This window comes from Parasteatoda tepidariorum, chromosome 3 (genome assembly GCF_043381705.1).
Source record: "Parasteatoda tepidariorum isolate YZ-2023 chromosome 3, CAS_Ptep_4.0, whole genome shotgun sequence".
Lineage (NCBI taxonomy): Eukaryota > Metazoa > Arthropoda > Arachnida > Araneae > Theridiidae > Parasteatoda > Parasteatoda tepidariorum.
Window position 1 is genome coordinate 41,321,252 of NC_092206.1, and position 24,265 is coordinate 41,345,516.

Genomic DNA, 24,265 nt, shown 5'->3' on the forward strand with positions numbered 1-24,265 from the left:
TCTATATATATATATATATACGGTACACGGCTGATCCTGATTAAAACTGGAGCACTGGCTGCAGCTCCAACTCTCCTATTTCTAAAATTTTACGTTTTTTCTTCCAAAAGAATGCAGCGTCTTCTTAAAATGATAGTCAATATCATCCGAATCCTTAAGGAAGCCTTTTAAATTGTCCTTAGTACTTAAATATCTTTCATTAATACAATACAGTAAAAAAATAGTTACAAATATTATTGTAGTGAAACACAAATTAGTGACCAAAGGACCTGCTCAAGTCATGAAATGATATTTGTCACAATTTGCAGATCAACTAATTATTAACAAAGCAATGTTTGATTGCCGTCAAAATTCTACCTGTAAAGGAGTCTACCTAGATACTTTAGTTTAGTTTTAAGTAAATTTGATTAGGAGAAATTTGATAAGGTGAAATTTAGTGATGAATAAATTTGATAAGCAGTTTATGAAATGCTGAAAAAATGCATCGGTACCTATAGTTTTAAGTTATGGAATTGGTTTAAACTTTCGTTTATTCATATCATCAAGTTTTGAAGTAGATAACCTAGGTAAAGTTGTACCATTTTAAATTATCTTTTTCTTAGCAAAAAAATTCTGATACAGTTCGTTAAATTTTGAAAAAGTACATCAGTCCCTAAAATAATTAAATGATTTAGAATTGTCTTATGCTTAATTTTACCATCATTTCCTTGAACAATTATTTGACTTAAATTTTTATAAACTTTAAGTAATTTATTTGTCTTCTGTTTTATTTCTTGCAGTACCCTTGCCAATACCAGAATATGAAGCTGTGGCAGGAGAAATAGGACATTTACCATGCAATTTTACAATACCAAGTGATCCATCTTTAGTATCTTTAATGCTCTGGTATAGGGACCAAGAAAGAGCTCCAATCTATACAGTGGACTTTCGAAAAGGGACTAGAGATAACCCAAAACATTTTACAATTCCAGAATATGCAGAGAGATCTTATTTTGATGTAAATATTATACCACCAACTCTTAGGTTAAATTCTATTAGTCTTGCAGACGAGGGATATTACAGATGCCATATAGAGTTTAGGAGATCAAGAACCATTACAAGAGTCGTTAATCTAAAAGTGATAAGTAAGGATGATTTTATTTTACAATTTCAATTTTCAAGAATGAATATCTTTCTTATGTAGTTTGTTTTGTATTTAATAAGTAAGGAAAATGAAGCTTACAAATTTTAGCCCATTTCTAACGCTGTTTGCGCCTGCGCAATCCTTTTAAACGCTATTTTCCTTTATTTGCAGTGTAAGTTGCTTTCAATTATTTTTAGATGAAATATATCTCTACCATTTTGTAATATCTACAGCTTACAATATATGTATTAGTGTTGCATTTTGTCTCCCCATCCACTTAGAAAAAATAAATAAAAACTTCAAAACTAAAAAAAATAATAATAATAATTAATTAAATCGAATGAAAATTTCAACCGCTGTGATTAAAGTGCTTTTAAAAGTAGGTCAAGATAGTTTTCAAGGATAAGGTCACCAAATTTTATCAGAGGATCTTTGAAAAGCAATTAGAAACAACCAAGAGCGTTTTATTATTTCTAAAATATCTGGAGTTATATTTTTGAGGAAAATATCATACCAAGCACCAACTTTTAGATTAAATTCAACTAGTATTGAACATATAAAGTTTGGAAGATCAAAAGCCATTATAAAAGTTGCTATTCTTATAGTTAGATAATGTAAGGAAATATGAATGAAATAATATACAAAATTAAAGTCAACAAAACGAAATAATACACAAAGAAATTGGAAGGGTTCTTTTAAGATCTATTTCAATCTTACAAAAAATTGTATGAGTGCAATGAAATTGTAGGATCTTTAAGTCTTTAAAAGTACCTTTTTGAACCAAAATTTTGAATTTTAAGTTATAAGACAGTTAGTATTTTAAATTTATTTTAAAGATATTATATTGGCTTTGATAAAGTTCTAAATAAATTTAAAATCTTAAAATTTAAAGTTTTCTTATTAAATTCGAAGAAAACAAAAATATTTAAGAGCACTACATATTTAAATATTCACTTCGCATCCATAAAAGTAATTATTCAATTAGTTACGTATTAAAGAAAAAGCAGTCTTATTATTCTCTATAGGTTTGCAAGGTGGAAGTAGAATTCCTTTTCTTCTTGAAGACTGAGTTCTTGTTCTTTTATTCAGTTTATTTTGTATTTACTCAGTAATTACAAGTTATGTTCTTTCACGTATCGATCTATTTGTGGGCGTTTTGTAAGTGATGTTTATTCAATGAGAGAAATATTACCATATTGTTACTTTTTATATTTTCTGTAGTTATTCAATGAATTCTTTTAAGTATTCTTCTTAAGTATTCTTCTAGGTAATTCAGTTGTTATTTCAATTAATTTTTAAAGCTAATCATATATCCGCAGTTATACATTATCAATAGTGTATAACATCTTTCTTATTTTGTTTCTAGATTTTATTTAAGAATTAAAATTTTCAAGTCTGAAAAATATTTTAGGAAAATATAATTTCTTTGCACGCAATATTTAGTATTGAAATATATATATATATATANCCAATCGCTCCACCGACGCTGTCAAGCATGTATCGCTTCTGGTGGACGCAATTTTGAACACTTACTGTAAACATGACACTTGTCAACAACGCTTTCAATAAAATCTTTGTTTTTCCTTTCGGCCGTTATTTCTTCTGTTTACGCCTCACCGCGTCACTTGCGACTATACATTCCTATACAATAAATCATTGTTACAATGTCCTGTACTTACCATTAAAGTTTGCACCATGAATTCGAGACCACCCTGTATATATATATATACACAATCTGCTTACATAAGTCCGTTCTCATCATAATTATTTCTAAAAGGCTAAAGCTATAGTGGCATAAGAGCGGTCTGGGCATAGTAAAATTGCATTAGCTGCGCAAAGAAACCACTAACTGGACCGTCTAGTGATAGACTTCAAAACTGATTTTTAAAAAAAATTACAATGTACAAAAAAAAATCAATTACAAAGTTAATTACAAAACGATTAATTACAAAAATACATCTTGCGCACGATAATGATTAAAACGAAAAGTACAAAACGCAAATTTGTTTGATCACGTTGAACAAAAGTGCACTTGTCGGAAATATGTTCTTCGTCTCTCTTCGTTCTAAAATTGCTTTGTCTCTCTGTCAAGCTCAAAATGGTGTCCTTCAGCATCTATCAGGTCTAGACGCGGGACTGCTCATCCCACTTCTCATCGTGCATACAGCAGGTGACTCGCTGGTACAAGCATCCGCAATGCGGTTTTGATGAACTAGCTATTTGGTGTCTCCCAGCGGAAAAAAATCATCTACTATATTTAGATCAGATGAACATGGAAATCTTTTTATACAACATTCGTATCCAAAGACTTGTGGCTGGAATATATCATTAATGCTATGTTGGGAATTCGTGGAAGTATGTCGTCATGTTAGAACCATACATCCGGATATTACGTTCGCTCTTCAGAAGTTCCAAGTATCTGGATCCAGTTAACGTAAACTTGTAGAATACTGGGTAAATCAGTCTGCTTTAAAAAATCCTGCACAAGATACTTATCGACCAGCGTACTTGATGTCCAGCCGTGATAACACATCTAGAAGTATCCATCTACCGAAAGTGGCTGTTTTGATTATTGTACATAGTATTACGTGAAAAAATTCCTAATCCGTTCATATGATGTAGGCAAGAAATATGCTGATCCTGTAAGCTTTTAGGGATGAAGATGCTCCAATTATCGTGTCTCTGAGCATCAGCTGCCCTTAGTGCCAGCAAAGGTGTAGGCTAGTATAGGCAAACACCTACTTTATACAAGATTTTTCAAATGAAGCTTTTTGGAAGGCTATAATATTCCGTGGTCGCTTCTGTGCTGCTTTGATGATGGGTGATGGTATACGCTACTACGTTTTCTGGTTGCACTCGTTGTCCTACTCCTCTTGGTCTGCTGGTTATACTACCCATCTCCCTGAATTCTTTCAAAGTCTTTACGATGACCTGCCATGAAGTATGCTTCCCTTCAGGAAAACGTTTACCACACAATCGCTCTGCATGCTGCACATAATCACATAATCCTGCACGGCACCCACATTAGTTGTAAATTAAAACTATTTCGTAATACTCATTGGTCGAAAATGTCGACATGATTGCGAGTTTCGACATCTAACTTCCACCGAACTCTTTCTTTTATATTTATTCTCGGTGCAGAGGTATGGTGTGCCATACTTATTATCATAATATCCGAACTTATGCGATTCGCATATGAAATGAGAGTTGAGTTGCGTTGATGCGTTGAGAGTTGAGACCGCATCGCCTACTACTTCTGTTAAAGGCCGCATGCCCCAGCAGGAAAGTCAACCGGGGTTCGCTCGTATAGTAATCTCGCACGCTGGGCAGTGGTGGTGGTGGAGTGAGCTCAGCAATTGCCTCAATTTTAACGCCCTCTCCTAACAGTATGCGGATTGCGTTTCTAGTTGGTTGTCCATCTAGTAGGTATCTCTTCTAATTGAAATGGGAGGAGTGCAAATTATAAAAATCAAGAGCCATTTTGGCAATAAAGCACTATGGAGGCCTGGGCACGAAATATATTAAGTTTTGCCGGAATCAAATTTGGGATATTGGCGTCAGGATTAGATTTACAACTAGAACAATAAGAATTTGCTGATAGTATTGTATTTTAATTTACATTTTTATTATCATAATGGGTAATTAAATTTTAAAAATCTGCTAAATTATACATTTTGGAATGAGAGAATAGGTGAACTTATCCATTCACAAGCAAACTCTAAGAGAAAAAGAATTTTTTAATAACCATATAAACGGAAGAAAAATTTGTGGTTTTTGCTGAATAATAACAATAAATTACCAGCTTTTAAGTTCCTTAAAAAAACATTAATCAATTATTATTATCAATTTAATTATAATTTTTTATTTATTATTATTATTTTATTTTATTTTATTTTTATTTTAGCGTTTAATTTTAGAATTTTAATTTTAGTTTAAAAGTTTTATTTATTTTTGTGATACCATTGAAAGGAAAATCATGATTTTTGCTCATCTGTCGTCTGGTCAGCGTTTTAGCTATAAGCTATTCAATATTTGAAAGGTAAAATTCAAGCATTTTCTGTGAATAATTTTTTTTGAAAAAATAATATGCAGAAGTTTGGTAAATTTTAGTTAATATAGATGTGTTAAAATTGGTTTAAAATTCAGTAATATGTAACCACTTTAAGTAAGATTTTCCCAATTTAATTAAAATATAGTATTATGCGTCTGTATCAGAGCAGCAAGTATTACAGAACTTTTACTTTTTAACCAACTTAGAAGAAGAGGGCATCGCATATTTTTTAATCAATATTCTTTAAAAATTTACATCCGCCTAATCAAAATTTAGACTGATATTCAAGACCAAAGTCTTGATATATATAGTCTTGAAGCCCCTTTTCACTTTTAAATGAAATTTTTTTCATAGTGTAAAATAGTTTGTATTTTAATATTACAGAAGTAGAAAGAATTGAAAAAAAACCCGTATTATTGCATGATTGAAGATTGAAGTAGGAGGGGTGGTCGCAAGGATTTCTCTGAGCACAGTACACTAACTCTTCTCAAGGAGGGGATAAGATGTTAGAACCGCAATCCACTAGGATTTAGAAAACCATTAGCACACTCTATCACCGCGCAAGCTTATCCAGTGACACGGTATGGGATGCTTTAGATTGTGATTTTGCCACTTCTTTTCCACGTTATGCCGCGTTATAATTTTGTGAGTTGAAAAACCACACGGATATGCATTTCACGCCTTCTATTTTTGACATCACTGTCAGGAAATTGTCTTCTCTTACTAAATCGCTGAGGTTGAACAATGGAATTTAGCATATTCCTCGTATATCATGCAATCTTTGAGGTAAGAGCTCCTACTTCAAACTTTTCCACCAAGTGGCACTGAAAACGATTTTTCTTGCGTAAAACATGGCAACCTTATATATAGACCTCATGTTATGATAATATCTCTTAAGAAAAGAAAATGTATTAGCATGAAAGTGAGAGGCTAACATTTATTTTTATTTTAATAAAAGGAGTATACTCCCTATTTAAATAAGACTTTTTCTTACCAAGAATTTATGTATATTTGTACAAATTTGATAATCCACTTATATTTTCCTTAACCATTGATTAAATTATGGTTCGTAAATGTTTATAGTTTAATTAAAATATTTCAGATCTATTAAACACTGCATGATTATATATATATATATATATATGGNAAGATATATTTATTTATTAAGATTTTATGACTTTTCCTTTGGTATATTTAATAAGAGAAATAAAAAACAAAAGTCTACATGACCAGACGGTCTAGACACTTTATTAATTTCGCCGGTTCTTGTCAGATAAAATTGAGCAAAGATTGAAAGTCAACTATCCACTTCGTCCATATCGCTTTGAGATACATTTCTTAGACGTAATTTTTAAATATATATATATATATATATATATATTTTCTTTCATAGCACATCATGATATGCTTGTAACGTATTAGTCATAATGTGTTGATGTGTGTCGAAGCTTAAAATAGTGAAAATCCCGCAATCCAAAATTGTATTCCGTATTTTAAATCAAACTTTCTTATGCATTAATAAGAAAATGTTATTTAAGAAATAAAATTAACATCTATAGTAGTTAGTGAAAGGCATGTGCTTTACATTAAAACAAGTAAAAAATTTTTATTTTAAATTGAAATACAAAATGCCAGCCATGTTAGATTGTCCGATGCAGTTTTGTCTGATGTGTCCGATGCAGTTTTGTAGATTACATTTTGTGGTTCATTTCTATAGTAAAAAAATATTTTCATCATAACATTATGCTAATACGTACATTAGCTAGTTTGAATATTCCAGATTGAATATGTATGAGGAGTTGACGTATTAAAAGGCTTTTAAACTGCTATATATATAGTTAAGAATTTGTCTGAGAACTAATATTTCAAAACTACAATTTTAATATACATATATATTGAAACTTATATAGTTTATATACTAGTTATAAAACAATACATTACATGCTTATCCGGCTATTCTGTTCCTATTTTTGATAAAAGTTATAGAATGTTAAGGATGCTTAAGTTTTCTTTGTGTAAGTGATCCTAAAATAAAAGAAGAAAATAATTTCATGACGCAAGAGCGGATGATGTAGTATTTTACGATCACATTTTCTAGTTTCTTACATTAAAGTGGTTTCGCAATCTTGCCTTAAAGATAGATAAACTGGAGCATAAAAGTTAGGGCATAAACCTCAAACTCATGAAAAGTTTTTAACAGACATTATTAATGTCTAGTAGAGATTATTATGATCTTACCACCTTTTGTTGATTAAACTATTTTTCATTTTTATAATTCTAATATTTCATTTTTTTGTTATAGTAGAAATGATTTTAGTGCTTTTTTATCTTTATTTTTAGTAGCTTTATTGCAGATGGCAATGTTGTAATGTGTTACGTAATAACCGGTATATAAACTATACAAATGCAAATAAATTAAACGAAAATAAGTTTAGAATAAAATGTTAAGAATAAATTTTAAGAAAAAAGGGCAGCCCTCTTGTTTGGAACATTAAGAATATTTGTTATGCAATCGGTGAAGTTTGTAAGCTAAAACTTTGCAGAAAAAATAACAAGAGAAGATTAAATTTTTAAATAATAGTTTTTGATTAAATGAAACCATTGAAAGTTAAGTCTAAAAAATATATAGTTCGTCACATTTTACAGATTTAAAGTAGATTACTTCTTTGTTCATTACATGAAAATCATATAAGACTTAAAACAAAGGAAACAATCGACATTAACAAAATGGAAGCAACATGTTTCTCCGAACTAAATTTTAGTCAAACGCTTACATCTAGAAAAAAAAGAAGCGTGTAAACCTAAATAACTTTCGCAAAATAATTCTTAAAAATCTAACACATGACACGAAAATTATTCTTGGATTCAGAATCACAATTTATCTAAATAAACAATTTCTTTTGATACATTCTGATTTGTATTCATTCTGATTTGTATTTGTATTCTGATTCATTAAAATAAAAAAAAATTGAATGTGTCCCTCTAATTCGTGTTTTATTTTCCAGTGAACCACCTATTTTCTTTTTCTTTCTTTACATTGCAGCTTTCTCTTAATCAGAAGTTATTACGAAGAATTCTCGTTTTTCTCTTTCTTTTCTTTCTTTGTTTCACATACACACACTAAACAGGCGTATAAGCAACTGCATATTTTCGACAACTTAAGTCTTTCCATAGTTTCTTTCTTAGTGCATTAAATCTAGGATAGAATATAAATATTTTAATTATTAATTTAGATTTCTTTCGTGGGTCAGAAACTAAAATTGCTCCAATTGCATAAAAATAAAAACGTAATATTTTATTAGTAAATGTAAGCTTTGCTTAAATGCTCTAAATCTTTCTAAATTGTATTTACAAAGAAAAAAATTGTACCATCATATTTCGTAATTTGTTCTTTTCTATCGCACTCATTAGTTCTGAAAAACTTCTACTTGCAAATGCTATAATTCTCACATGCTAAAGAAAAAGTGAAGAGAAACCATAAAACAACTGAACGATTAACGAATTAACATTCTGTTTTTTGAAGTACACATAGAGTCAGAGTAAGGAATTAAGTTCCAATTTTTAGTTTTTATTTAATTTGAAGAAATAAAGTAGCAATTGAAAAAAATAAAGTAGCAGTTGTCTTTGTAGACGCGGTGGTCATTTTAATTTTAGCTGATGGTTCAGGTAGCATCATTGTAGTATTAAGCATACTTTTAACCGCTACAGATACATCTTAATTTGGATGTTATATAGTGATAATTATCTCAGAGATGAAATGAACAAAATCGTTTAGGAGAGTATGATTTATTTAGTAATTTTAAAATTATAGTGGGACCAAATTCAAAAATTTGAAAATAAGGAGAAAAAAAATCCCTTAAAGGGATCAAGATGACCATTTTTTTGACATCGAGAATTTCTGTTAAGATTCATATTCAACGGTTGGGAACAGAAATGTCAAAGAGCCTCCCAGTTCTTCGCCAATAATTGGCAACTGAAATGTGAATGAATTACACCCATAGAACAATTAAGAGCATGGGAAGCGATCTATGGTAGGCGATTTATCGAAAGATTACATACCCAAAAACAAAGCATCCCCCAGTAATCAATATTAAATTTGAAAATAATTTGGCGAAAGCGAATCACAAAAATAGCAGTGAGAATTAGTGTGACCCTGTAACTGAAACGTTTCTGTGGTAAGAAATTAAGAGTTAGAAATAAATTTTTGTTTTCGATTTTGTCGTGACAGTGAATTAATGAGTCTTACATTAAAATTGAAATAAAAGGTTTGTCGTTACATTGATTGTTAAGATAAGAATAAAATATGTTATATTCGCTTTTTATAAACTAAAATAAAAATTTAATAATTGGTTTAATTTAATTAAATTTCGGTTAAGAATGATTCAAAAAATTCTAGGAAATATGCAATGCCTATTGTGGCATCATAGTCTTGTCATGATCTTGTCCTTATGTCCCTTATCTGCGTAAATGAGGATATTAGAGGTGGAAGCATTAACTTTAACTGAAACTTTACGCAGTTCATCCAGATAAATATAGTTTGATAAAGTTTAGAACTGGGAACTTGAATCTTCTCTGTCTATAGAAAGAAGTTACCCAAAGTATTACTTACCGTTTTCAAGTTTAACTAATTAGAACAAAATGTTACAAACAGCTAATTGGAAGAACTCGTTTTAACTTTTCTCTTGAATTAAAATGCTTCCTTTTCAATCGTTTTTCGAAACCCGACTACACTTAAATATCCGAGGATCGATCTCGACCCACCCTCGCCACAATTCTGATATAAAGTATCACTTGAAATAGACAGTTGAATATTTTGATTTGTTTTATTTATTACTTTCTATTGAACTGTTAGAGAGTTTAGAGATTTTTATAAGTATTGTTCTATTTAATGTAAAAACTTTATTGTTCTTTGTTGTATTTGAATGTTTTCCCGGACATTGGAAATAAAAAAGGAGGATGAAGAAATGTGCTCCGCAAATAAATTTCTTATAAATATTGATTTGTCCCAACAATGACTCAGAAATATGTATCTTGCAAGTTGGTTTTAAAACTAGAAGATCATAGAAAACTTTCTTGCTTAAGTAATTTGTACGAACGCTTTGTTTCTAGTTGGAGATAAGACAAACTCAAATAAATAGGAAAAAACTGCATTGCAGTTTGTTTATCAGTTTATAAGAATAATCTGAGGTTAAAATCAACTTTTTTCTTAATCAAAAGTATTTCAAATTGCTATCATATAATATCTCTGAACATCATTCCAAGAGATTTTATGAAAAATTTGATTTAATGAAAAAAAATATATTTCGTTTAGATTAGACAATATTTCTAGAAATGCCATTGTTTGTTCTCATCGTTATATATCTTTCAGACATGACATATAATTTAGGCAAGCAACATTTTTGAATGGGGCAAATAAAAAAAGGGCACATTTCCTTTAACTATTTTAGTAACAACAAATTAATAGCAGAATTAATATAAATCACAAGAATAAGAAAGAAAGAAACTGTAATTTGTAACTGTCAATTAAATTTCATAATTGAGAACATTTTAAAAACTCTTTTGTTAAATTTTAACTCTATCATTGCCGTTGCAAAAAGTGTTTTATGCCTCTTGGAAGCCATCAACTCGTCAGAAAAAATTTCTTACCAATAGTTAGAAGTAAAAAAAAAGAGAAAAGCACTGAGTATGAATGAGTGCATATTTTGAAATGGTTTCTAAATATTGCAGTAACATTTGTCACTATCACTCTGTTATCAACTACCTGTAAATTTATGTTTCTGATCTTCAACCTTAAAATTAGTTGAACAAAGGCATGCCCATTCCCTCTTTTTTTTTTTTTAACATCATTATTTATCTTAAATAAATGGCATAATGATAATTGTACAAAATGCAAAAAGCAAAACGCAATAAATCACTTGAAATTTTAAAATAGAACTCTCGAAGCGTCAAAGTTTAAAGTATTTAAAATAAAATTTCAAATTTGGTGATTAACTAAGGGTTGCAATCTAGTATAAAAAACTTGTTAAGATTGTTGCCGTACTATCGAAATTGAATTTTTGGTAAATTATATTGCTAGTGAAAGAAAAATTTACAAACAATCTCAAATTGCAGAAATTCACAAAAAAGTCAAACAAATATGAAAACGGAACCAATTTAATTTCGAAAATGCTTTTATGTGAAATAATAATATTCGGACTTAAATTAAAAATTAAATTCAAACTCAAAATTCATATTTCAAAATTCATAATTCAAAATTCATAATTCAAAATTCACAATTCAAAATTCACAATTCAAAATTCATCCCGTAAATGGTTAATGAAATTGAAAAGATTCCGTTTCTAAGAAATATGCCATGTAGTGAGGGTCAGTTCCATACTTATAAAATCATTACAAATATTATTTATCACAACAATGAATCAATAAATATACAATTCATGTTTAAAATAGCAACAACTAACAAATATTTCATGCTTAATAAATGACATGAATATAGCTTTTCATAATGGAAATCAAAGAAAATAAATGTGTGTAAAATAATAATATTCGGATTTTAAATTGCTCATTAAATTCGAACTCAAAATTTATGTTCCATTTTTAAAACATTTGCACGTAAATGGTTAATGAATTGGAAGAGATATTCTGTTTCTAAGAAATATGCTATATAGTATAAGTCAGCTCCATACTCATAAAATCATTAAAAATATTATTTGCACAATAATGATTCAATACAACAATGATTCAATACAACAATGATTACAACTAGTGTTCAAAATAAGAAGAACTTATAGATCTTTCATGCGTAGTCGATTATAAGAATATATCTTTTCATGATGGAAATCAGAGAAAATAACATATAAATTTAAAAAGTGCATTGAGAATTATTAAATAAGTTTTATAAATTGAATTGAATATCTTGTTTAAAAATCATTGAAAGTCAAAATCAGCCAGTTTTCTAAAAGTATTTCAAGTTACTGAAAAGTATTAAAAGTAGTATAAATTTATTTTGTAAAAAAATCACGAAGAACATATTTCAGAAAATCTCACTGACTTCATCTTGAATTTTTCTGAAGACGAAAGGAAAATAAACACGGTTTATATTGAAAAGATGAAGTCAGTGTTCATTTTTTTTTAATATTGGAATGAAGAACTTTCCTGTTTCTGTAACAATGGAAAAGTGCATTGTTGATTTTCTCTCACTTCCTTTAGACGAAATGCAGTCGGAAAAAGTATTTTTGCTTAAAATATATTTTTTGAGGAAAAAATATATTTGAGAAAAAATATTTTTGTATTCTGATGTAAAAATAGAATTTCATATTTTATCGTCATATTCGCTTCTGTAAGCAAGTTCTGTATAAATATTCTCAACCAAAGAATAACTTTTTCGAAAGTAACAGTGTTTTCGCTTTAACTTAAAAGATGATTTTCGCTATTTTTGAAAATAATAAATATTTATTAAATTCATCGCTTTGCATTTATTACAATTGATACACGTAACTTAGAATGTGTACATTAAGTTTGGAAAAAGAGTAAAAGTTTTTTTACACTCTGGTAAATTAAGAGTATGTAAATGTAGAAATTTTTCAAAATTTACCGCATGCATTTAGTTAAAAAATAAACTTAAAATATATATGTAAGTAAAAAAATTTTTTTTCGTATTTTACACTGAAAAAAAAGTCATAAAGCAAAACACCATGTGAATAATAAAAGCAGAAAAGGCCACAAGCAAGATAATTCACAATTGAAAAAAAAAGAATAAGTAATTAGGGAGGTTACACGAGATACAGCTGTATGCGAAGTGATGATAGATGAAAGAGGCAAATCAGGGAAGAATAAATTTCCATCATCAATGCAGGTGAGGGGCAGAACTGGAGTTGTTAACCAAATAATATGTCATTCATTCTTTTATTAATTTGAATAGCAATTGTTTAGTAAATAACTTCTGTTCTGAAAGACTTAGATTTCTGCAAAAACAAAGAAGACTGTCACCAGTGTTGATTCCACACTGATCTGCCTGCTCCAGCATTGCTTCAGCTTGATTTTGTGTCTTGAATCGACAAAGTGATTCATAGGGATATAGAAATACATACTCATAAGAAGCAGCTATTTTTCTTTCTTTCTTGGACATGAAAAATTATGGAATGTGTTAAGGAGTAAAAAAAGTGTATTAGCTAAATAAAGCTACCAGTGTTAATAACTGATTTAACAGATATATTTTTATGTGACATTTTACGTACTATTTGCCAAATCTTGAAGGTAGTTGCATCAATGTTATAGCAGATTTCAATGAAAGAAAATTTTAGTTTTGACACAGACTGACATATACTGCATGGTACTCTGTGAATGTAATATACAGCTCTATTAAGGGTGACCCTTACGTTTTCAAGAAAAGTCGGTCCATGGCCTGCATTTTACTATCCAAAAACTTAAAAAAATTTGCTGTTGGAAATTCTGCCAAGGGTTACCAGATAGCTCTCGGCAGTAAATGGGATTGAGGTATTCATTGGTGTTCGGTAGGCTTCATGCGGTCTAGGGGAAAAGTCATTTTTAATTTTCAACTATATCCAGCCTTTCTTCACTGCTTATAAAACGTCAGCTTCTTGTACCAGTCACCAGCCAAAGACTTCGACTCTTTAATGAATTGCAAAATCGGAGATTTCATCCTATCACTGTCATTGAACAAGCGACAGTTTACGACTAGCGAAGATCAACTCCGTTGCCTTGTAATTTTGAACACAATCCCGAAGACAAGTGAAATCCTAAATCAAGTATTGAGATTTACTTTTGTGAAGCACTTTTTAATAGAAATAAATCATATTTACGTTACATGGAGAGGAAACCCTCCTATGATTAGCTTGATGGCAAGGGGACTCTGACTCATGATCCATCTACAACTGAGAATATTTTATATCAGTATTATGGTTGGTATGGGTTGAAGGTATAATTCGTATCAACCAGCCATTGCTAGGATTAGAACAAGGGCAATTCATTAGAAAGCTAGCGATCTACCTTGCTGGGCCACCATGACTCATTATTAAATATTAACAGATTCAGGATTGCACCTTCTTTTAAATATTTAAATAAAGGAGTTCCCTATTTTAAAGTAGAATCTATCACTCGGAGTAAGACCATTATTTTGTTGCAGACAATGACCTAACCGGAGGTATACCACAAGATTTGCGAAATATGACCCATTCAGACAGAAAAATCCCAGGATCACAATACCTTTTATTTTAAAATTTAATAGAAAAAGGCATGGAATACATGGAGAGTACTGAAAATGGGGGAACATGTAAAATATAAAATAACTGCTAATGTTTCAGCGCAAGTTAGTTATATTTTATCTGATTTTTGGCAATACATTTTTACACATTTAAAAAGGTTTACCTAATTTAAAATAAAATGTACGTATTTGTTTACTTTCATTCTCATAACTCACTTTGAATTAGTTTTAAAAAATGGTTGCTAATTAAGTTGCCTTATTTAGTACTTTAGCTAAATAATATTGGTGGTCATTTTATCCTTTGCAATAGCAATTAAATAAATTTATAATTAGAATTCTCAAATAGAATTCTCTAATCATTTTATAAGGAATTGATTATAGGACGAGAAATTATTATGGGAATTAGTCTCATTAGCTAATGAATGATTTTAAGCGTGACACTTCAATTTAGTGGATAAAAGCAAAGCTGATGAAGATTCTTCATTAATATCAAGGACTTATTAAATTCATCAATATCAAAACAAACGCTATCAATATTTAATTTTTTTTTTATCTAATGATAGATTATAAATGAAAATTGAGATAAAATTTATGCTTATCATCATCAACATATAAAGTTTCATTTCAATGATAAGAAGAGACGCCAAGTTATTTTTTGCTTAATATATTTTACTTCTCGATTTTTTTGAAAAGTAATAGTTTTTATCGTTTAAAATATCAAAAAGGCTAAAATTATATCTTTTTTATTAATATTTTCTTACTTTTGCAAGCATGAAAAGTTTAAAATTTATCAACTGTTTCGGCTTGCTGCTCGTAAATTCCTCCTCATTTCAAGTCCTGCTGTTGTTGTTGTAGGCCATTGAGGCAAAGGGGGCGCACTTTTCTTTCAGTGGCGCCCTCTGTGGCCAAGAATTTGACTTCTGCCTGCCACAAACTTAAGTCACAATCCTTTTATAGGGTGGACCCCTTTTATACATCCATTTCTTCGTCCATAAATCGTAATTTTGACCTGAACCAGAGAACGATCAATCTCCAATTCTGTACCCCCTGAAGTATGGAAACAGGGTTGACTTTGTGACCCAACCAACAGATTTAACGGGCACAAATCACCATTTACTACACGGGAAGTCTTCTGCCCTCTCATGTCCTCTTGGACATGGGCCCAAAGCCCGATTATTCGGGCTGTCCCTGCTCATTTCAAGTCTTGATAATGGAAATTAGGTTGCGTAAAAAGACGTAAAATTTACTTTTCCGCTATGCATATTATAAATGTAATTTTTTTTTCCTTCCGTTTCAGTGAGGAAAATGTGACTGCAATCCCTACCATTCACGCGATTAATGTATGATTTGCGTATCCCTCTCTTTTGCATTATTATTTCCCACTCTTCAGAAAGTATATGGATTTAAATTAGTCGAAGCTCAGTCGAGGGGGGGGGATCAAATTTAATTTTATAACCTCAATGCCTGGATGCTTATCATGTTTTGAAAAGTAATAGTTGTTAATGTTTAAAATGTTAAAAGACTGAAGAATATATTTTTTATTAATATTTTCTTACTTTTCCAAGCATTAAATGTATAAAATATGTCAACACTTTTTTCTTGCTGTTCGTAAAGTCCTTTTCATTTCAAGTCATAATAATGGTAATGAGGTTACATGAAATGGCCTAACATTTACATTTCCGCTCTATACATTATAAATGCTTTTCTTCCATTTTCGTGATAAAAATATGACTATATTTCCTGTCATTCACGCGATTTATGTAAGATTTGCCAATGTCTGTCCTTTACTTTCTTCTTTTCCCCTCTTTAGAAAATATGTAGATTGAAGTAAGTAGAAGATCAGTCTAAAGCAAAATTAATTTTATTTCCCCAATGCATGTGCATTTACCATTTTTTTTGAATAAATGAAAAAATTTCACTCTTAACGGAGTGAAGTCGTATATACAACAGCAAAATTTATTTTATCATTTTAAAAATCACTTTCCCCCGTCATATTTGCAATTATTTGGAACATAATTGTGTACATACAATCATATAATTGTTATTAACATTATAAGGTGGATAGTGAAGGGGAAATGGAAACTAGATGGGATGTCACCTTAAAATACTTCCAAATGGTTAAAGGTTAACTTTTCCTTTCTATAATATATTTTGCCTTTTATTCGATATAATTTGAAGTTAGTATTAATAAAATATTGTTAATTCTGGTATATAGGCAAAAATTGATTTCACGAATGTTTGGTAATTAGAGCATTTGTTGAGTTTTTCATCAAGGATTCATAATTAAAATTTGTAAAATTTTTTTCTTGTCGAAAATCAAAAAAACAAATGTGTTAATTAAAGCCAATAAATAGCGAGTGATAGGTTTTTTCATACAATTTATTTCATGAAAGTCTTAAGTATCATCAAAATTGATAAAGACATTAACCATTGTTGACAATACGATTGTTACGATTTAGTATCAGAATGGGATCGATTCTAGTCTCACAATGTAAATGTTTGTTACTTGGATCATTTGTGCATATTTCAAGAACCCTTTACAACCTATGACTCGAAGTATTTTTTAATGCTCATCCAAGAAATATCAGGAGAACAGATTTGGACTAAAGGAAGACCGATATGAACTGGAATTAACTCCGATCTCTAACTGAAGACTACCCTTCGGAGTTATTACAGAAGTTCTTTTATTGCTTTGTCTGCGTATGACCTAGCGCTGTTGCATGACATGATTAATCTGGACTTGAAATTTTTCTGGGACATATGATCTAATTGCTTTGGAGAGCTTATTTGACGTTACCAAATGCCACTAGTGCTTCAAGACATGTCCATAACGCTAGAATTCAGAACGATTTTTCTTTGACTTGCGATATCGGAAACGAAATGAGTGGACTGGAAGCTGGATGGTTCTTCCTGCAAGACCTCATTTCTTCTATGACAAGTATTACCCTATAATGGTGGGAAAGTAGATGTGTTTTTTCGTCACCAACTACTACATCTTATGTCCCTCACCATTTTTCTAAATAAACTAGATTTCGTTTAATGGACTTGGTCTCATTTCTTATAATCTATATTTAACATGCGTTCAATTTTAGCTTAAACAAGCAAAAACAGACTGCTTGTAATATTCTACCTGTTTGTATAAATAGTATGTTTTTGTTATATTTATAATGCATCTATAATTCAGATATAAAATTTTTATAAAACATATTTTGTGCTTTTTGTAACGATATTCATAATATACAATAAAAAACTACAACTTAATTTCTCCAAAGCATAAAAATTTTAATTTATACTCTGTGTAGGTACACTCACAATCTTTAGTTGTTTAAGATGTTGTGAAATCCAAATTATCTGATACTAATTTGAAGATAATAATTTCAAAATATTTTTTCCTTGCCCTAAAATCATCAATTTTATCATTTTATATAAAAATGTATTTATTAACTGGGAGATGACCTTCATTTTTGTATTATTTCAGCACCACCTCAATCAGTTGTGATAATGGATGATCGAGGTCAAAGGTTGAAAGATGTAGCAGGACCATACGATGAAGGCGCTTATTTGTCATTACTTTGTGAAGCAGAAGGAGGTAAGAGCTTATCTCGATCCTTCAGAATACTTCATCAAAAGGTTTAATGGAGCAATCGATAGTTCCATGTTGGGAATAATTGAAATCCTTGCATAATTCCTCAATGATGAAAATGATTAGTTCTTTATCCCTAATCAAATTTCTCCCAGAATCAGTTAAGGTATTCAATACAGAAACAAATAAGCTTCAATTATAAATTAACAACAGCTTCGAAATTGATAGATCTTGGATAATTGCACTCAAGTGTAGATAATAATAATAATAAAAATACAAGTTATGAAAGTAAACTTTTCGTTTGTATTTTAAGACTTTGAACTAATTTGATAAAAATGATATTAGTACATTTCAATATATATATATATATTTGAATTGTATATNATGAGTAAAAATTTGGTAATTTTAGCATGAGATCTGAAAAAAAACCGTTTATTTGGTTGAATCCGCTTTTCAGTTTTGCATTTTTTACTATATATATATTACAACTTACAATCCCCATAAGTCAAAAGTCCGGAATAGCAGTAGTGCTTCAAGTATCCATCAGTGACTGTTAAGTTTATATTACAAAAAGTAGCATCCCAAATAATATGATGTTGATTCATAACAGCATAAAATTGAGCAAACTATTTCACCAGAAATTTATATACTTTTAGTGTCGAAGAATGCTGATGAAAACGTTGCTTTCGAAAGTTGTGATGAAATTGTTGCGTACTATTAAAATTTATCGTTTATCACTTGCAGTGTGTCTTTACTTTTGGCTTTCTGTGCGAGGCTCTTGTTCGTTACGTGTGTTTCATATTTCATATGCGTATTACCTGTTCTATTTACTTTCGCATAACAATGTATGCCTTGGCAAGTTTTTGGGCTCAAAAATTATAAATGTTAGCTTTTGCTGATTTTTCTTTGAAATGTAATTTCCGTAGCACTTGATTACTTCATGTCGAAAAATAATCTCTTTTCTTTTTGTTGACTTCCATATAAAATGACTTAAATCCTGTAAACGAAGAATTATCATTATTTGAGTTTATTTTTGACACTACTACCAAGTCAGAATTTTTTTGTAAGTAAACAAATAAAAATAAATACCAAAAAATAATTAGCAGGCTTAAACTTCAAATTAACTATAAAATTAGATAAGTGGGTACAAATGTTAAATAAAGAAGCTTAAAAATGTAGCTTTATCGTTAAAATGGAAGTCCACTTGAAGCTATTACTTTTAATGATTTCTTTAAAATCATATAGAAAAATTATTGAACATATTTCGCTGAAATAATAAAACAAGAAATTAGAAAGTTCTTTTTTTAGAAATATCACGATGCCAGTTTTTTTTAATTAATTCTACTTTAACTTAATTTAGCATCCTTATGCGGAGAGAAAGTTAAATAATAAAATATATAGCTACATATAATACCATCCAAAAATCTTCTTATCTGAAATAAACCCATAAAATCTTTCTAAAACAATTTTTCGTATATTTGAATTATGCATGAAGTGTAATAATCTCTTCGTTTCTTACATATCCTGATTTTGATGGAATAATAATTGCTCATACGGAAAACGTGCTACATATATTACATATAATCATGTTTAGCAATTAAACTGACATTTGGATGCATGGTAAATTGTCATAGTTAAAGTTCTATCAAATGGTCTATGTTTATAGTACATTGGAGTTGTTGGTTAATGGTTTTAGAGCAGGAATTCCTTCAATATCCACTTCGAACATATTTCCATTTCAAAATATGGCATTTAATAATGGCAAATAATGAGTATACAATGATAATATGGCATTTGAACAGCTAAGTATTAGAGATATACATAAATGGAATAATGGCAATGTCATTAAGAAATGAAATTGTTGTAAAACTTAAAAATTTTAACGCTTTTATTATATTGTTTAAATAATTCAAATACATTCATAATATAGTTTTTAAAAAACGGCTTCCAAATACTAATTTTAATACTTTAATACTATTTTACTTTTAATGTTAATGAACTCGCTTTAGAAGCCATTAATTTACTTACACATTGTTTTAGATAAAGAAAATTTTCCCATGCACTTTTCTCATTTATTTAGAGATTTTCATTGATCATGAAGCTATGGATTAAAACTTCTAGAAGTTAATTATGCCGTTTTTATCATTATAAATTTGTTTTTGGAGGATTATTTCTAAATTTGAAAACACCCAAAATGTCTTTTGAATACAAAAATCAGCAATGAATCATTTAAAGATCCGGAATAATATAACCTTGAATATTAATTAAATACCTTGAATACATAACCCTCTTTTGAAAAATATTTACGTACGAAAAAAACATTTCATGTGTAGTTTAAAATTTAGATAATTTTCTAGTAATTATTTGAGATTCTGCACTAAGAAAAACTGTATTTTCAAAACTAAAAGATAGTGATACAATTTACAGTCTCTTTAGGAACAGCAAAAAGCAGATAATTTTTACCGGAAGGCTTTGGTAAAGATTTCGGAAGAAATTAACTATAAAATTTTGCAATATGTGATCAAATTTGGAAAATGTGATAAAATTTGGCTATTTTATAATGATACCTTAGCTCATAGCATAAAAACCATTTATTCTGAAAAATATACAGAGCACGAAAAAACGGAACCTCTGATTAACTTTTGATATAATGATCGGTTCTTCACGTTCTAGAACTCAATATTAATGGATCAAAATGGTGACCTCAAATAAGCTAATTATTAACTGCAAACGACATTTTAAGTTATGAAATCTAACACAAAAACGTACTTATGCTGAACAAACAAATTTTTTCTCCCTGGATTCGGATTTCTGATCGCCAAAATATAGGGAGTAGCTGTAATCTGGAAAATGTGGTTCCAATAGTTTGGTCAGGAGAACACTTCAAAGTCTGAAAAAATTTTTGCGCACATTTATAAAACTAGTTTATCAAAATATAATTCTATGTGATAAGTAACTTTCAGTAAATATTTATCATCTTATTTAAGAATGGTCGACACAATTTTGATTTGTTAGGTGTAAGCAATTTTCCATCATTTTAAAGAACATAATTTTACATAGCAAAATGCAAAATTTGAGCAAAATCAGTTTAATAGCTCCTGAGAAATTGAATTTCAAAAAAGTCTGATTATTAAAATTCGATTTCTCAGGATCTATTCAACCGATTTCACTCAAATTTATTATTTTGCCTTGCAAAATTATGTACTTTAAAATGATGTAAAAAATTTTATACCTTGCAATTCAAAATTTTTTCGACTTTTACTTAATAAATTAATAAAAAAATAACTAATATTTACTAAAATTTATTTTTCGCATGGAGTTAGTTATCTTTGGATAAGCGAATTTTATAACTGTGAGCAATTATTTTTTAATTCGCTGACAAAAAGTTCCTGAGATATGGTAAAATACGCAAAAAGTAAAGGGTCCGAACTTCTGATCGATTTCTCTTGACCAAACTATAAGGACCAAATTTTCTTGATTGGGGATCAGAAATCCAAATCTGGTGAAAAAAAAGGTATATTTATTCAGAGAGGGGGAGAGTACGTTTTTGAATTTGATTCCATAACTTAAAATATCGTATGTACTTATTATTTAGCATATTTGAAGTCAACATCTTGAGATATTAAGATTGAGTTCTAGAACGTTAAGATCAGATAATTAGATCGAAAGTTATTCAGGTGTCAGTCAGGTGTCACTCTAATTTTCAGTTTTGCATTTTTTACTCAATGTGTAGAATTTCAAAACCTAGAAATTATAAGAACTAGAATTTTCTTCAAGAACTAGAATTTTAAAAACCAGAATTTTCAATGACCCTTCACAAGTGAAACTGAAAAATTACCAAATGAATGAGTATATTTTCGTTTGCTTTTTAATGAAAGAATTATATTTTTTTTTCTTTCTTTTTTCACCAGAAATGTCATAACGATACAGTACTGTAATTTTAACAGAATCCTTTTCCTCTGTGTGCATAAATATTACTCTGAAAATTAGAGATAAAAAACTGATATTAAGCTACTATATGAAAGCTTTTAGTATTTAATAACAGCCAATTTGCCATTTAAAATTAAATATTCGTTTGAAAGTATTATACTCTGAACTTCAAAAAGGCACATACTTCTATTAAAGGTCAATATTAATATTTACTCATATAAAGACATAATAAAATGGGTCAACAAGATGTATACGAAATTTTCCAGATTGAAGTAAGAGGAGCTGAAATTCTTTTAACAAAAAATATGCAAGCTTGCATATTTTGTTATGCATATGCTATCTTTGTCTGCTTACTCTTTGGCAATGAACGTCTACAAACTGTTAAAACTTCCATTCAAGATAGTTTAAATAGGGCACTGGGCCCATGTCTAAGAGGACGTGGGTTCGATACCCGCAGCTGAAGACTCCCTATGTAGTAAATGGTGATTGCACGTTAAATCTGTCTGGTCACAAAGTCCTCCATGTTCCCATAACAAATCATACCTCCGTGGGTACTGATCAAGGAGTTGCCTTGTATTCCAGATTGGTTCAAAATTCCAAGCCTACGAAGTTGAACATTAGTAGTCGTAAATCCAAAATTGGATCGCCTATCCAACGACAGAATAATAGATAGTATGCAAACAAAGGAGAAAAAAAAATGATTCGTTTAAAAACTTTGAACGATATCTTTTAGAAATTATACTAGTTTTGTTATCATCTCAATTAAAACAATTCTTTTCAAAAGAAATGTATTTCAAATAACACAAATATACGAATGTCTACTGAATCACAAAGACGATATTCAATCATGTGAAGACACATCTTGTTTTCGTGCTTGCTAGCAACTATGCTTGCCAGAATGAATTAAAGAGACCAGGAATTCATTTAACAAAAAAGATGCATGTGTCCTCAGTAAGAAGTCTATATTTGTCTGTCTTTTCTATTTTTCTCTTTAGGCAATCCATCACCCTCAGTAACATGGTGGCGTGACAAATCATTGTTAGATGACACGTTCTCTCGAACTTCTCAAAGCTTTGTTAGAAATGAGTACGTCTTCTTGGAGCTACGAAGATCAGATCTCATGGCTCAGCTGACGTGCGAAGCATCCAACACAAATCTCACGCAACCGCTGAGGGAGCAAATTAGAATAGATCTAAATCGTATGTTGTTTTACTTTCTCTTATTAATATTTTATATTTTTTGCTTGAAGTTCATTTAAATGATAATATTTTTTTAGATTTAATTTTAAATGTTCGGCTTTAAACTAAATAAACTCATTTATATATATATAAAAAAAATAACATCGTTGAGTTTTCTAAATAATGCATGTTTTACTTTTTATATTTCTTTGTACTCCTTGAATAACATTCGTAAAATGCAGTATTTTTGGTCAAAACTGACATTTAATTTCTGGATTGTTATTTTTAACAACTTAGTAAATTCAACATTTATTAATTTAAAAATTATTTAAAATAGCCCTGGTTGAAACGTTGGTCTCGTGTTAGTGAGAACGGACCGCCGGCCGAAGATGTTGACTGGCAAATCTGTCGGGGTCACGAAGTGTTCTATGCTTCCATAACAAATCAATACCTCTACTGTTTAGGGAATTGATCGCTCTCTGGTTCAGGTCAAAATTATGACCTGTGAATAAACAAATAAACGGATGTATGAGTAAGTTCGCTCTGTAAAATGAGCTATGACATGTGTGTGGCTGAAACCGTATTTTTGGCCATAGATGGCGCCACTGAAAAACAAGACATCCACTATCTGCCTTAAATTTGATTGATTTTTTCATGCAGGCTTGCTGGTATGGTAAGGTGGCAATAGAAAAAGCAAATTTAAAATATATATCAAACGAACGTGTGGGTTTGCTTTTTTATATACCATTATTCATATGTATTTATGTTAATTTTTAATAAAAACATCTGAAACATGTATATAATTTATTTGCCTATATAATTCGAAATCATTTAATGTTATACAATTATAGTTTAATATTTTGTTCATCCTAAATATTTTTACTAATTTTACAGTAAGGATTACCTATTTGAACTTTATTCACCTTCATCTTCGTAAATGTAAATACACAAAAATACACTCTAAATCTGCTAAGCGAGAAAATGAGGCTCGCAATGTTTTAGTATAAAAATTGTTATAATAATAATAAATTGATTTTTACAGAACAGAATTACGTAAACTAAAATATTTGCAATAAATATGAACTTGAAAATAACTGAACAATGCAAAAATGAATGAATCAACTATGTGAACACTGACATAAGTATATTAGGGATTGGAAGATCTTTTGTGGCTAAACTG

General features: G+C 29.7%; 1 protein-coding gene across 4 annotated transcripts in view; it reads left to right on the plus strand.

Moving 5' to 3' along the window:
* Positions 1–24,265, plus strand: part of LOC107453431 (nephrin) — a 259,466-nt gene that overhangs the window by 180,129 nt on the left and 55,072 nt on the right. For all 4 annotated transcript variants that reach the window (XM_071178517.1, XM_043040896.2, XM_016070260.3 and 1 more), the window contains 3 exons: positions 780–1,124; positions 17,873–17,983; positions 22,903–23,106. In XM_071178517.1, the coding sequence (XP_071034618.1) occupies positions 780–1,124; positions 17,873–17,983; positions 22,903–23,106 (660 nt within the window). The remainder of the gene's footprint in view (positions 1–779; positions 1,125–17,872; positions 17,984–22,902; positions 23,107–24,265) is intronic.